Below are 14836 nucleotides of genomic sequence, written 5' to 3'. Positions count from 1 at the left end.
ACTCGTGACATGCACAAAAGTTTTGCAGTGGACCCTTGCACTGTTGCACATGCACCACAACACTAGGCATGCACTATAGCCAGCGGGTCCAGCTCCACCTTGGAAGCACTTATTTTATCCAGAATCCTGGTGGGCGCGGGTGACTGTTCCATTCAAAAGCTAGTTGGATAAACATTGGAGAAGTTTTCACAGGTTCCGATCCAGAGCTTATAAAAGGAGCCCCCTCCTACCCATCCAGAGCACGGAGCTCCAGCACCAACCCACACACAAGCACCAACAAGCCACCAGCAACCTCAGACAGAGGCCGGAAACTCAGCCGCAAAGCAAGGAAAGAAGTCTTCGGTTCTTAATTCCATTCCAAATTTCCAACAGCAAATGGAGAAGGTAGGACATGAGCATGTGATCGGCATCCCGGTCAGCAGCACTGCTATCGGCATCGAGGAGCCGGAGTTCACGAGCGATGCCAAGTATTCGACGAGCGCCCGTGCCGGAGGCAAATCGGGCAAGTTTGCGAGGGGCATCAAAGAACATGGTAAGCCCTCCTTCTCCAGTCCGTCTGGATGAATTCTTTCATCTTCATAGCTTCGGCTGCGAATCGGACGCTGAGCATAGATATGTCCCTTGATCATTCTGCAGTGACTCTCGGCCCAAAGTTGTACGAGACCGTGAGGGGCAAGCTGTCGCTGGGCGCAAGGATCATCCAGGCCGGCGGCGTGGAGAAAGTCTTCCGGCGGTGGTTCGCCGTGGAGAAGGGCGAGAAGCTCCTCAAGGCCTCGCAGTGCTACCTGTCCACCACCGCCGGACCGATCGCCGGAGTGCTCTTCGTATCGTCGGAGAGGGTGGCCTTCCGCAGCGACCGGTCGCTGGAGCTGACCTCGCCCAAGGGCGACACGGTGCGTGTGCCGTACAAGGTGGCCGTCCCGCTGAGGAGGGTGAAGGCGGCCAGGCCGAGCGAGAACCAGCACCGGCCGGAGCAGAAGTACGTCCAGCTGGTGACCGACGACGGCTTCGAGTTCTGGTTCATGGGCTTCGTCAGCTACCAGGCGTCCCTGCAGCACCTCGAGCAGGCCATCGCGGAGTCGCACGTCGTCTGATCCGACTGATTGATCAAATCGCACGTATGCGCGCTGTGTGTTCTCGTCTGGGTTTGCCGTTGTACGTGTCGTGTGTGCTGGTCCGGTTGACCTGGTGTGTAGCGCATAGGTAAGTAGGGTTTCATGGTGGATTGCTTGTCGTTTTTGGCATTGGAGCAACTCCGGTAATACTTACAATGGTAGGAGAAATTTAATTTAGGGCGTGAAGAATTCTTCATGTTGAAGTAATACTGTATGCATGGTACAGTCGCCACGGCAAAAGTGCCATCATAATAACGTGTGGTATGCACTACCAGTTCAGTGAGAAAAAACACGAATTGTTTGTTCTACATCTTTAGAACTTGCAAGTGCGTCCAGCTCATCTCTTTCAGCATTTCTTTTTGAGGACATGTTCATGAGGGGCCTCTAAAGCTAAAGCTTTAGGCTGAGACAGGCTGTATATGCTCACATAAAGAAATGTATCTATATTATCAAGAGAAATCAAACCTAACATGAGCTGTCCAGTGGCCATAATGTTTGCAACTGCCCTAACCTACATTATTTGTTGAATTGAATAGTGCAGAAGAAAAAGAAACTACACTGGCAGAACCAAATTTGTGGAACAATACCAAAGAGAACACCGGATGTCCATCGGTGACACATGGACCTGCAACCACAAGTGGTGACAACTAGCTGCATGCATGATGCAAAGCTCCATTCAGTGTTATGTCCCAAATATATTTCTAAGCATCACTTTTTTGTGAATGCCATTAAGTTAATCCTAACAAAATTAATACTGCAATATATGGCCTCGCCAGCTGATTCCCATCGAATATTCTGATAACAGATGCATGTGGCTATTTTATTCTACTCTCTTCAACCATATTTAAGAACATAATGAGTAATTAATAAGAGAAGGGTTCATATGGAATGGACAGTGTATATTCCACTGCAACTGTTTTCTCTTAACAAAGGCAAATGCTTTGCCATGTTAATTCAGTAGTATGGTTTTATAATTAACATGTACAAAAGAGAATTAAAAAAGGTCAAAACGAAAGCATATTCCAATATCAAATCTCCTAATTGCTTTGCTTCGGCAATCATCCAAGCTTTTGGTAACAAGAACTAAACACTTCTGAAGGCTTGTGTTCAGCTCATTCCAAATTATTTATGGTACAACAACATAATGGTTGTGATGTGCCATGTTGTGGAGGGAAACCATCAACTAGTGATGCAAGGAAACGGCATACCGTAAGTTTGGACATATGTCACATTGTTCGCCAAGATTTTACATCCACAACGACTCCAAGTTTGACGAAGATGAGTGGCGTCGAGGATCCATGCGACACTGAGATGCCTCCAAGCAGCCCCTTACCTTTCAGTGTACGCATGCCTTACCTTTCCTTACTGTTAGCTTTGCTCGGAACTTAATTTAGGCGGGGCCATCTAGCCTCATGAGTTGACGAATTTTCACACGGCGAGGATTTCAATGGTCGGTAATTTAAATGGCCATGTCGGGCATATATAGCTTAGGGGTCCTAACAAATGATCATGGCCACCATTGAAGAGAAGAGGTGACGAAAAAGTGTTAACCCCCCCCCCCCCCCCCCCGTCGCTTTATACACAACATCGATCAACAGATCCAAGTACAAGAGGAAAACAGAAAACAACAAAGGTACAAGACATCGAAAGAGACACTAACAAACTTCGAATGCCCCGGAGAGGCTTGGGCGTCGACGCTCTTGGCGAACAAGATCCTGCATACGACACGACGAGGACGAGGGAGTAGCCCGTAGCTGGAGCAAAATCGTGCTTCATCAACTCGGAAGGCCAACCCTAGTTGGTCTGTCATCCGTCTCTGCCACCAAAGAGAGCATCCCTGCCTTCGCGTCATAGGGAGCCACACCATCGGCAAGCAAAGCCGCTCACCACTAAGCGGAAGGAACAAGGCCAACGGGTTGTAGTGGAGAGAAAGAGGACAACTACCTCACCGTCCAAGGCGACGCCCTAAACTTCGTCATGGCAGTCGGCAAGGATCACATCCACCGCAAGTAGCCAAGCGGGAGCCCCCACTGAAGGAATCGGTAGACCACCCGCGCCACCGCATCCCCGACCACCACGCCACAGTCCAAAGGTGGCGTCTTCAAGAAGAACTAAGACGCCGGAGCGCCGTCGCCACCCAATCCCTGGATTTGAGTTTTCACCCGGAACCTGGAGGAAGGGGCATTGGAAGGATCGCGATGCCTCCTTCGGGAAGGGGAGCGACACCCAGAGCGCCACCGGCATCGCGGTTGCACCAGCCAGCCAAAGGTTTCCCCCGATCCAAACCAGCCCCACACTCTCACCCGGCCACCAGATCCGGCAAGCCGGAGGACCACTAGCCGGTAGCATGGGTTGGCGAGGCAAGAAGGGGCGCGGGGGGGGGGGGTACCACAAGCTTTCCGTTACAAGGACCGCAGGTAAGTCTCGGGAGCAAGCTCCACGCCCGCCACCAACCCGCCGCCCACACGGCCAGGCCGACGTTCTTCCCCATCTGCCCCTGCCACACGCTGTAGGGAAATATGGGAGCCCCACGCATTCGGACGCCGTCACAGCTCCACGCGCATCCATGCAGAAACCACCGAGCTAACGCGTTGCCGCCGGACACCGGTCCTGCCACCACCGCCCATCGCCGCACCCTCGGCCAACACAGCACCACTGATTGCAGATCCCGACCCGTGTCGGCCCTCGCGAGCAGGGGAAGAACCCCCCGTTGTCGCCGAGGCTAACTGGGCTTCGCCCGTCCGTGCGAACCGAGAGCGACGAGGGGGGAGGAAGGAAGGAGGGGGGACTTTGACGGAGGGCTAGGGTTACCCCTCCGTGTCACTCGCGGGAGCCCCCTCGAGGGGGAGAAGTGAACCAAGATGAGTCCTTACCAAGCTCTGAGGAGAAGAGGTGGGACGATAGAATTGTAGGTAAATTTCCATCCTTTGACCCATGTGCTAGTGTTAAAACTCTCGTGTAGGGGGTCTTGACCTATGGATCTAAGTTAATTGGTAACAAGGTACTTAGGGAGACGATGTTTACCCAGGTTCTCGAAGAGGTAAAACCCTATGTCCTACTTTGATTGTATTGATCATGGGGTATCGAGTAGAGGATGATGATCAAGATCGTTGTGTATGTTTTAACCCTAGGGTGAATAAGTTGGCCTCTAAGAGCTAAACATCCGGGCTTATATAGATACGGAGAGGGTCTAGGTTTACATGATAGGCCGGTTGTAGGCATGCCTAATACAGGATTGTTTCTGGATTGCATGCCAAAGCTTCAATAATATCTATATGCACGCACAAGTCTTGATACTAATGGGCTTTTTTTGCCTCACACTATATATATTGGCCAGTTGTGTAGTAGTAATCATATAACAACAACTCTTTGTTGTTGATATGAGTCATGCATGAATTATATGCAAATCTACAACTCCCACCTTGATTCCAATTTCTTCCTGGCATGCAAGTTTTCCCCATCCACTTTCACCATTAGCCCAAATGCAGAAAACATATCACAACCCTCCATAAGGTGTATGAAGCAATGAGGTACTCGAGACATGGTCACCCAAATGGAGTGTATTTTTCCTCTAGCTCTATCATTAGGTTAAAAAATCCACCTCTATGACATCATTTATACAAAGCAAGGAAACACAACTTGAAGTTCTTCACTTCAATGATCTTGGCCATGTTAGGACACATCATAAGAAAAGTCTTTGGTTTTGTAATTTGGCCCTCCAAGCCCAGCTACAGTCAAACATGCTATGTAAATCTTGGGATAAGTAAGTTCCATTCAGTTCGCAAGAATTCACACTAATAATTGGCATTGAGTTTGCATGTTCAGTAGAGGAAATCTCTTTAGTATTTTGTCACGCAGTAGACATTACATGCTCAATCTTTATTCCCATGTCCAATCCCTTTGCACTTGCCACATATGTGATCCCTAATTCAGCCATCTTTTCTCTCCCTTTTGTGGCAAGACTCCATGTTGGACACCTCTTTGTCATTTGAGGGCACATACAACACACTTGTGTTAGGAACATTAGACATGAGCTACTGATAGTGTTGTCCCATTTGTTAAGTGTGCATAAAACTGACCAGCCCCATTCCCAAGCCAACACACATCAACTGAGGGAAATTTTAAATTGACAAAGGAAATTGTAATGGCAACTGCCGCAAATTCCCCATCTAAGCTATTCCACCCATTTGTTGATTATAAGGACCTAGATTGCCCATGCGTACCCCTTGTTGTTGTGCTCCAAATGCATGCCTTTGGTCAGGCATAAAGAGGTTATTACTAAACTGACCTTGCCATCCCCCATTACTTTGACCCTTAGGGCATGTCTAATTAGGGAAACTTACACCTCAATTCTTCTAAAAGACCTCTACATCACCACAACCACAATTGTTCCCACGGAAACCACCTCTAAATCCTCCATCACCATATACTCCATCAAAATGATCCCATTTTCTGCTATTGTGTCTGTTATAATCCTCCCTGCCCCCTAAAGAACCAATTCTAAATTCGAAATTTCTACATTTACTACCTTGTGAGCCCCTGTTAAGCCTAGATTGTCAATTTCCTTGTCTTCATGCCATGCACCTCCAGTCTATTCTTGTTCTTCCTCACTGAAACTAAAAGAGCAAGCTGCCACAAAATCCTCAATCAAGGTGGGGAGGCCGAACAATCAAGACAAACTAGTGCAGAAATGGTGGGGGGGGGGGGGGGGTAGTAATGTCTAATAAGTCTCTCTCCAAAGCAACCCAATCGATAACATAACTGTGACATTCTATCCTCGTACTCTGACTCAAAACAAACCCATTTTTACTAAGATTCATGCAATCACGCGTTAGTTATTAGAAATATTTGTATTACATCAAAGGTCGTTGGCCCCTACTCATGAGCGAACCGGGCAGCTATCAATTAAGAATTTTCTCAACAATGGTCATTGGTATCAATTCCGGGTTAGCAGTATAGCATCTACACATGGCTTCCACAAATTCCCCTCAGCAATCTACAGATGTGCCCGGTCAATGACCATATAGTAGAGAGAAGGAAAAAAAGTGACCCAACCGGATCCCTCGTACCATCTCTATATGTGTGAGTTGTCCTTATATTAAGATAAAACATAGGAAGGATATGAGGGCTCGTAGATTTTTGCGTCCGGACAGTCCACCATGTAGGACAAGACCCATCATGTACTACATTTTCTCTCTCTTCATTTTCAACAATCACATGCAAGAGACCGAACAAATAAGGGGAAAATGAGGAGTATGTATGCATGAATGAAAAAATAAAGGCTCAAAATGGACATGATTGTACACTGACCGGACGCGTTTGTGAACGTTTAGTGGGGCGGATTTGCTAAGTCCGATTGTACATACTTTTAGATTTACTAAAACACATAGAAAAAATATGATATGTGTATATATGCATCGTAGGTGCAAGAGTATTATTGGAATGAAGCACGGGACATCATCCTTGCTATATGTCTCGCCCTGCCCTTGGAGGTGGATACAATTGGTGAAGAAAAAAGATGGTAAAAGAGAAGTCGGTAGCATAATGTACATGTGGATCTTTAACAACAGAGAAATTTTACATAATTGATGTGGAACCATGAGAATATTAGGTCCTGTTGTAACATATCATTCGCATCTCTTTGTTAGGTGCTTAAATTTGACCTTCCCATTTGACCTTCAAAACTTAAGTCTTCTTGAGAATCACAATGGTCGATGAAAAGGTGGAATGCGTGAAGAGAAACTTTAGTTCTTGTTGTATGCTTGATGCATTTTGCACCTTCTGCTCGTAGCAACGTGCAGACATTGTCCTAGTAAAGGTTCAACCACTCACGTGTAGTTTAGAAGTCTATGTATTATATCAAAGGCCGTTGGTATGAATTCTAGGTTAGCATTTGGTCTAATAAAACACACTGGAAAACATGATATGCTTACATCTACATCGTAGCTGCATACAGTGGCGGCGCTTCATGCGGGCCAACCTGGGCGATGGCCCCACAGCTCAAGAAAAATTCGCCTACTACTTGCTAGTTTTTGTGTTGATCAGTAAAAATAGGCCAAACCTCATAATTATGCCCTCTCCCCCTAGCCCATTGCCCCTTCAAAGATCTAGCCAAGCTCCGCGAGTGGGTGTAGAGGTAGCAGAAGACATCACCATTGCTATCTCGCCCTGCCCTTGGAGGTAGGTATAATTGGTGAAGAAGGAAGATGATACAAGAGAAGTCCGCAACGTAATGTGCACGTGGTTTTTAAATAGTAAAGCAAATTTACATAATTGGTGTGGAACCATGAGAATATTTAGGTCCTATTGCAACATATCATTCGCCTCTCTTTGTTAGGTGCTTAAATTCCACCTTTACGTTTGATCTTCAAAATTGAAGCCTTCTTGCGAATCACAGTGGTGGACGAAAAGGTGGGATGCGTGAAGAGAAACTTTAGTTCTCATTGTATGCTTGATGCATTTTTCGCCTTCTTCTGTAGTAATGTCCGAACTTTCCCTAATTAGGATTTATGCACTCACGTGTCACTTTAGAAATCTATGTATTACAACAAAGGCCGTTGGTATGAATTCTGGGTTAACATTTGATCTAATAAAACACATGTTTACAATTGCATCGTAGGTGTAGGAGTATTATTAGAGGTAGGCACATGACAACACTCTTGCTATCTCGCGCTACCCTTGGATGTAGATGTAATTGGTGAAGAAATAAGATGATAGAAGAGAAGTCAGACAACATAATGTGCATGTGAATCTTTAATAGGTGATAAATTTTATATGATTGGTGCGGAAACAATGAAAAAATGTAGGCCGTGTTGCAGCATATCATTCGCCTCTCTTCGTTAGGTGCTTAAATTTAACCTTCCTACTGAATCTCCATAATTTAAGCTTCATTAGGAATCACAATGCATGATCAACGAAAATGTGCGGGATGCGCGAAGAGAAACTTTAGTGCCTCCTGTATGCTTGAGGAATTTCCCCCTTCTACCCGTATCAGGCATTGCCCTAGTTAAGATTCAAGCACTCACCTGTTAGTTTACTAGAAATCTTCGTATTACATCAAACGTCGTTGGTATGGATTCCGGGTCAGCACTTTATCCAGTAATAAAAACACACTGGAAAATATGATACGTTTACATCTGCATCGTAGGTGCCGGAGCATTATTGGAGGTAGGCGCAGGACATCACTGTTCCTATCCCGCTCCGCCATCATCCATCTTTTTGGGAAGGACGATCCTTGGTCGGCCTGAGACCGATCCCGTCCCGTGATCTCTCGCTTTCCCGACCCTCGGCAACTCCGCCTCGGCTTCGACACGTAGTCCGCGGCGCAGATACGCTGGGGACGACGGCGAGCCCCACCCCGAAAGCCGGGATCCGCCTCCGACGAGTAGAGTAGGTGGCTGCGGCCTCTCCATGTGACAAGGCAACGCGGCAGGCCGACGTCGCGAACGAGCAGCGCGCACAGAGCAGGAGCAACCAACCAACCCTCGCGGATTCGATCGGGAGCAGTGCAGCGGCCGACCTCGCAACGGCCTCGTGGTTGCCGGTTCAGATCCGGTGGACAGGGACGGCATGGCGCCCATGCCGGCCGCGCCGGCCACGGCCAGTGCACCGCAACCGGGCGGACACGTACCGCGCGCCCCGGGCCGACGGTTGCGTCCATGCAGCGTTAGGTGAGGGTGCTGACTCGGTGCTGCGTGGGGTCTGACGGTGAACAGGACGTTCAGATTTGCGGGTAGGGTAGCAAGAACGGAAACTTGGACGGGTGGGTAAACCAGGGCAGTTGCCAAACTGTTCATAGCGAGTACGCCTAGGCGGTAGACTTTAGAGGTGTTCACTTCAGGTCGACCTTTTCTCTGAAATGGTTGCCTGTGATGCTTGCCATGCATGTTTCCACACTTCCACGTGGATGTGGATCGGTTGATGGATCATGGCTGGCGATCCATTGCGCGGCGACCACGGGAGCGAGTCAACATTGCAACTTGGAAGAGGATCTGTACATACACATGGTCCACATGCATGCATGCATGCATGCATGTTACCGATATGATACAGTGCCATACCGTCCGAGTGCAATGCATGCAAGTCATCTACGCAGGCATGGATCGATCGCTGGATCCCTATAACAAGAAATCTTATACTACTAAATCCTACTGCTGGTCCTGGTCCCTGCTGCACTGCGCATGGATCGGGCCCGTTGTTGGTTGCCCCCGACACGGCGCCACCCGGCTTTACCAGTATAATCCGGCGCGCGCGAGAATGTGCAGGCACATGGGGCGCTTCCTGGAAAGCGGCAGAGAACACACCGCACGTAGCCATCTGCCCCGATCGATCCCATGCATAGAGAAATCTCGAACCGCGCTTTCGGGCGAATGAATATACTGCACCTCACCTGGCCTCGCATGGAAAGGCGCCGCTCCGGCTCCGGCTCCGGCTCCGGCCCTGCCCCACCGGCGCCCAAAGCTAAAGCTCCGCCTCTACCTCGCTCCGCCAGGCCAAATTAGCTAGCTAGCTAAGAGATGACGCGGCCGCACACCAGAACGAACGTGGACGCCCGCGCCCGCCTTTCTGATCCGCCGGTGACTCGGCCGGCCCGGCTGCTGACTCCGCATGTCCGCTGCCTTTGCCAAAAGGATCGATCCACCATGCCGCCGCCTATAAAACCCCGCCCTCCCCGCCGGCACTCCGGTACCAATCCCCGATACCTTACTCGCTAAGTTAACCCACCACCTAGTTGATCGATCGTTCTTCGTCAAGCTTTCTTCAGCAGCCAAGATCAAGATGAAGTCGAGCAGCGGCGGCCATGTCGTGGGAGTTCCAGTGACCTCCGAGGCGTACGGGATAGAGGAGAAGGCGTCGTCCGCCAGGGACGGCCAGTCGTTCAGGAAGGCCGACGGCGATCACCTTGCTGTCTCGTTGACGCATCCCAGCCCCTACACGTCTTTCGGCTACAAGCACAGTAAGTCCCGATCACGGTCATACTATTGTGCCATCAGACTTCAGAGATGCATGCACATGCATGCAAATTAAGCAAGGATAGCAAGGCCTATGCTAATTAGATTGTGTGTTGATTCTACAGGCAGCAAGGGTCAGGTTGTCCACTGGGTGAGCAAGCTGAGCAGAAGGGCGCAAGGCTTCCGTGAGCATGGTGAGTACTAGCACGCACTCGATCGTGCATACATGTTTCTTCTCTGTAATTCAACGGCTGTTATATCTTAAATGTTGATACGTGAAGAAAGGTGCTTGTGTTCTTACCAATATTGTTCATCTTGTTATTGTGCAGTGACCTTGGGTCCCAAGATATCGGAGACCGTGAAGGGGAAGCTGAGCCTGGGGGCCAAGATCCTGCAGGCCGGCGGGATCGAGCGCGTGTTCCGGAAGGCGTTCACGGCGGACAAGGGCGAGCGGCTGGTGAAGGCGCTGCAGTGCTACCTCTACACCACCGGCGGGCCCATCGCCGGGATGCTCTTCGTCTCCACCAAGAAGATCGCCTTCCGCAGCGACCGGCCCGTCACCGTCACCTCCCCCAGGGGCGACGTGGCGCGCGCCTCCTACAAGGTGGTCGTCCCGCTCAAGCGGATCGACAAGGTGCGGCCCAGCGAGAACGTCGACCGGCCGGAGGAGAAGTACATCCACGTCGCCACCGTCGACGGCTTCGAGTTCTGGTTCATGGGCTTCGTCAGCTACCAGAGGTCCTGCAAGTACATGCAGCAGGTCATCGCCGGCGCCGACCTGCAATGACCAGCCGGCCGCCGCCGTCCGCCGTTTGTTCCGTCGGCACGATGAGAAGTGGAGTTGGGGGCTGCTGCTGCTGCTGCGCCATGTTTTGCTGTGGAGCAGTGGTAGCAGCCCTGGCTGGAATTGCTCGATCTTATTTCGGATCGGAGCAACGTAGATCCTTCCGCGTACGATTTGGATTGGCTTATGTTTTTCCAAGCGATTGCTTTGTACTAGGATGGGCAAAGAAATTAACCGTGCTGCATGTGAATGAATGGAAAGGCAGTTGTTCAAAATTATCGCTAGTGTTCTCTTTGTGAAACAAAATTATTTGCGATGCTTTTGCATGGTCTAAAGGTGCTATATATCGAATTTAAGCAAACATGAGACAATATAATTGAACCAACTAGTTTTAAGCAACTTGTAGGTGCGAATGAGTCTAGTTTAAGCGATCTAGACTAACCTCGGTTCAGAGCATATAATAGAACAAGCGAGGTCACTTGAACTCTAGTTAGAATTCAAATTGCAAAGTTAGCTGATTATTGGTTTGTAATAGGGTCTGTCTATGACTCAGTCTCAGTCGGTTGACGTCATCTAAGAGAGCTCCCAGGTGCCTAGGCACCTCTATAAAAAGTAAAAATGTATAAAATTTTGTAGCATCAAGGATGATAAAATTTATAGGTGCTTACAAGTTTTCATGCAAAAAAAATCATTCGAGGAGCTCTACACACGAATAAGATTTCAGTGCTTCAAGTTTTGAGGACTTTTAGCACTGAAATCTAAAAGTCGTTTGTATATCTTTCTTTACATGATATTTTAACATGAAAACTTGGAGACACTTATAAAGTTTAATCATCTTTGATGCTGCAAAGCCTTAGATTTTTTTATTCTTTTTTATTTTTTAAAATTTACTATTCATAGAGGGTCCCTAGGCACCCGAGAACTACCAGACCTTTCTCTTTTTTTTGGGACGGCCTTTTTACTTCGTTTGTGTATTTGGGTTAGCATGCTTATTTGTTTTCTTTGACACATCAAAATAGGTCCTCAATAGAAAAAGAACGGCCCAGGCGATATGTGTTGAAGTGATTAATCTTTGTACCAAGAAGCACTAAACTTGTTGTGTGTGTGTGTGTGCTTGTTTGGTACGCTTGAAAAAAAAATACTCCCTCCATTCCATAATATAATGCGTATAGATTTTCTTGAAAGTCAAACTTCGTAAACTTTAGCCAAGTTTAGAAATAAAACTATTTATACCTACAATATCAAATATATAAAATATAAAACTGTGTCTTATGATGAATGTAATGATATATATATGCTTGACATTCTAGATGTAAATATTTTCATCCACAAACATGGTCGAAGTTAATCAAGTTTGACTTTCTAAAAAATCTATATGCTCTACATTAAGGAATGGAGGAAGTAAGAAAATACATCAACTATGCACATGTGTGCTAGTTTGATGGAAAAAAATCGTAGCTTTGTAAATTTTGCGATTATGTTAATTCCCAGCAGCCATGAACAATGTCTATAAAAAACAGCTAGCTGCTATGATTTTTGACAAAAGAGAATTACTACTTCTGATTATACTCCCTTCGTTTCTAAATATAAGTCTCTTTGAAGATTCCACTACAGACTACATTCGAAACAAGATGAGTAAATCTATATTTTAAAGTATGTGTATATATATTTGTATGTAATCCATAATGAGATCGATAAAAAGACTTATATTTAGGAACGAAGGGAGTAACTGATAGTAATCCAACATATCATGCCCTAAAAACAATTTGCTAGAGACGCCACTTTGATAATGGACAGTCACACATTTCAAAAATACAAATCTGAACAAAAATATATAATCGGGACAAATGCCCAACAATTATTAGTTACGATGTCAGAACAAATTTGCAAGACAAAAAAAATGTCTTGCCACATCAATTAGAACTTCCGTCAATCTGTTTCTACAGAGCTTAAATTATAGAAAAAATAAATTCACATAGAGTTTGAAAATATACTGTCTAGTAGATTAAAAAAATCTGACAAAAAATATTCTAACTACCAGATGTAAACAAGGAGACTAGATAACAAAAATAAACAAAAAACTTTGGCTACTACATTATTTTTATCGACAGTTTAGACACACACAAATATAAGTGGGGCTTTATAACTTATTTAAGTAACAAAACAAAAAGGGAAATGGAAAAAAGAAACTATAAATTTTTATGTAATATAATAAAAACAACAATGAAAATGATCCCTCCACACTCTTGGTAAAAAAAGACATGCAATTGCTCCCCTCCCTCACCACCGCCCCACAAAACAAAGGTCAGTTGCAGTCAGATAACTAGATGTGCAATTGCAGTCGCTGGCGACACTGCAGTTGTGTGTCTAGTGTTCGACATGCAACTACCCTCCCTCTCCTGCCATCCTCCGACATAACAAAAGGTCAGTTGCGGTGGGAAGGGAAGTCATGCAGTTCCAGTTGAGGAAGACACTTGTAGTTGCATGCCTAGTGTCAATGATGAACATGCAACCGGAGAAGAAGGAAATCACCCCCCCCCCTCCCCCCCCCGGCGGTGGGCGAGGGTCATCTTGGGATATAGTTCCCCTAGAGGCGCGCACACACAGACACACAACACACACCTGGTAACAATTGCATGTTGAGGATGAAGGTGCAACTGCCACCATTATGTGGGATTTTATGTCGAGGGTGAACATGCAAATGCAGAAGGAAAAAAGCACCCTTCCCCCGGAAGATTGACTTGGAATATTATTCTTGTGTAGTGGAAGAAAAACAAAACAAAAAAGTAAGAACAATGAAAAACACCACTGCTAAATGTCTAACTAGTGCCTCGTAAGATCGCGTCACATGTTGATCCTAAAAAAAAGGCCGCGACACATATAGTTGTGCATTGGACACATGCTTTGTATAGTTGCTACTTGTTCAATTAGACACGAGAGTGGTATATGCCACATGTAGAACAAAATAAATAGGTAGGAGAAGTTTCATTTCTACCAGCTCAGTGTTCGTTATGCGAGGGCGCGTGGCAAGTTAGTAGAAGTTTAAAAAAAAAAGGAAAAAAATATCACCAACCCTGCCTCTAGATGAATTCTGCCTCTTCCTTGACACCGTAAAAAAGTTGTAAAAACAACTTTAGCCAACGAAAAAGTACATGCCACATTTTCTTGTGGGAAAAACTTCCATCTATTCATCAATCATCATGGTGGTACAAAAGAAACCAGGAGTAAGAAAAGTTGCATTCATGCATGTAGACCATCTAAGGGGAACTACAAGCATGGGAACCAGTCAAAAACGAGCCCCATCGTTGTCCTTCCATCACCATAGTAGGAATTTTGTATACTAACAAGTACAACCATGGAAGATAAAGGAAATAAACAAAACATATTATTGTTTATTCTTATTTAAATTTTGAAAAACAACTTATAATAAACATGTAAGCCAAAAAGAAGTATAACTACAAAAAATGAGGAAAATAAACATGTCTAAAATTAGTTGTATTTGGATAAATTACTCAAAATAAAAATACAAGATGACAAGTTTGACACTCTAATATGATCTGTTGCACCAAAAAATACGAGCAGCTTAAATGTATGAAAAGTATACTGTAAAATAAATGTATGAAAAGTATACTGTAAAATAAATAAATAAAAAGAAGTCATCTAAAAATGCAAAATCAAGACGCCCTTTGAATTTCCCATCCCTATGCCCGGGGTGTTTAATTTTGCGACACAATATTATTTCTGACAAGAAACTTGAAACAAACAATGAAAAAAAGGCCCAACCTTGCCTCACTCCCCCGACAAAGAAGAACGGAAGGACAGAGCCCTGCCACAACACAAGCAGAAAAAACAAAACAAATGGGCTGGTAGTGCAGTTGCACGAATCCAGAAGCATCCAACGATTCAACGGATAGGGCGTCGACTGAGACTTTGCGAAGTCAGTCGACTGAGATTTAACATCTTCATTTGTAATAAACTTGAGTTGA

General features: G+C 46.1%; 2 protein-coding genes across 2 annotated transcripts; both read left to right on the top strand.

Annotated features, from left to right (window-relative positions):
* Window positions 1-202: 202 nt before the first annotated feature.
* On the top strand, window positions 203-1427 carry LOC123427298 (putative GEM-like protein 8). The gene is made up of 2 exons (XM_045111304.1): window positions 203-532; window positions 637-1427. The coding sequence occupies exons 1-2, from the start codon at window positions 376-378 to the stop codon at window positions 1092-1094; spliced, it is 615 nt and encodes a 204-aa protein (XP_044967239.1). The 5' UTR covers window positions 203-375; the 3' UTR covers window positions 1095-1427.
* An 8092-nt stretch (window positions 1428-9519) lies between these two features.
* LOC123427297 (GEM-like protein 4) lies at window positions 9520-11128 on the top strand. The gene is made up of 3 exons (XM_045111303.1): window positions 9520-10071; window positions 10192-10260; window positions 10396-11128. Exons 1-3 carry the CDS (start codon window positions 9894-9896, stop codon window positions 10851-10853), a joined length of 705 nt encoding a protein of 234 aa, XP_044967238.1. The 5' UTR covers window positions 9520-9893; the 3' UTR covers window positions 10854-11128.
* The last annotated feature ends 3708 nt before the right edge of the window (window positions 11129-14836 follow it).

Source organism: Hordeum vulgare, chromosome 2H (assembly GCF_904849725.1).
Source record: "Hordeum vulgare subsp. vulgare chromosome 2H, MorexV3_pseudomolecules_assembly, whole genome shotgun sequence".
NCBI classification, from domain to species: domain Eukaryota; kingdom Viridiplantae; phylum Streptophyta; class Magnoliopsida; order Poales; family Poaceae; genus Hordeum; species Hordeum vulgare.
This window is presented reverse-complemented; position numbering and strand designations above follow the sequence as displayed.

Coding starts and splice junctions, on each gene's coding strand:
- LOC123427298 (XM_045111304.1), top strand. CDS start 376: ATGGAGAAGGTAGGACATGAGCATGTGATCGGCATCCCGGTCAGCAGC. Junction 533..636: donor GAGGGGCATCAAAGAACATG/GTAAGCCCTCCT, acceptor ATCATTCTGCAG/TGACTCTCGGCCCAAAGTTG.
- LOC123427297 (XM_045111303.1), top strand. CDS start 9,894: ATGAAGTCGAGCAGCGGCGGCCATGTCGTGGGAGTTCCAGTGACCTCC. Junction 10,072..10,191: donor GTCTTTCGGCTACAAGCACA/GTAAGTCCCGAT, acceptor TTGATTCTACAG/GCAGCAAGGGTCAGGTTGTC. Junction 10,261..10,395: donor GCAAGGCTTCCGTGAGCATG/GTGAGTACTAGC, acceptor GTTATTGTGCAG/TGACCTTGGGTCCCAAGATA.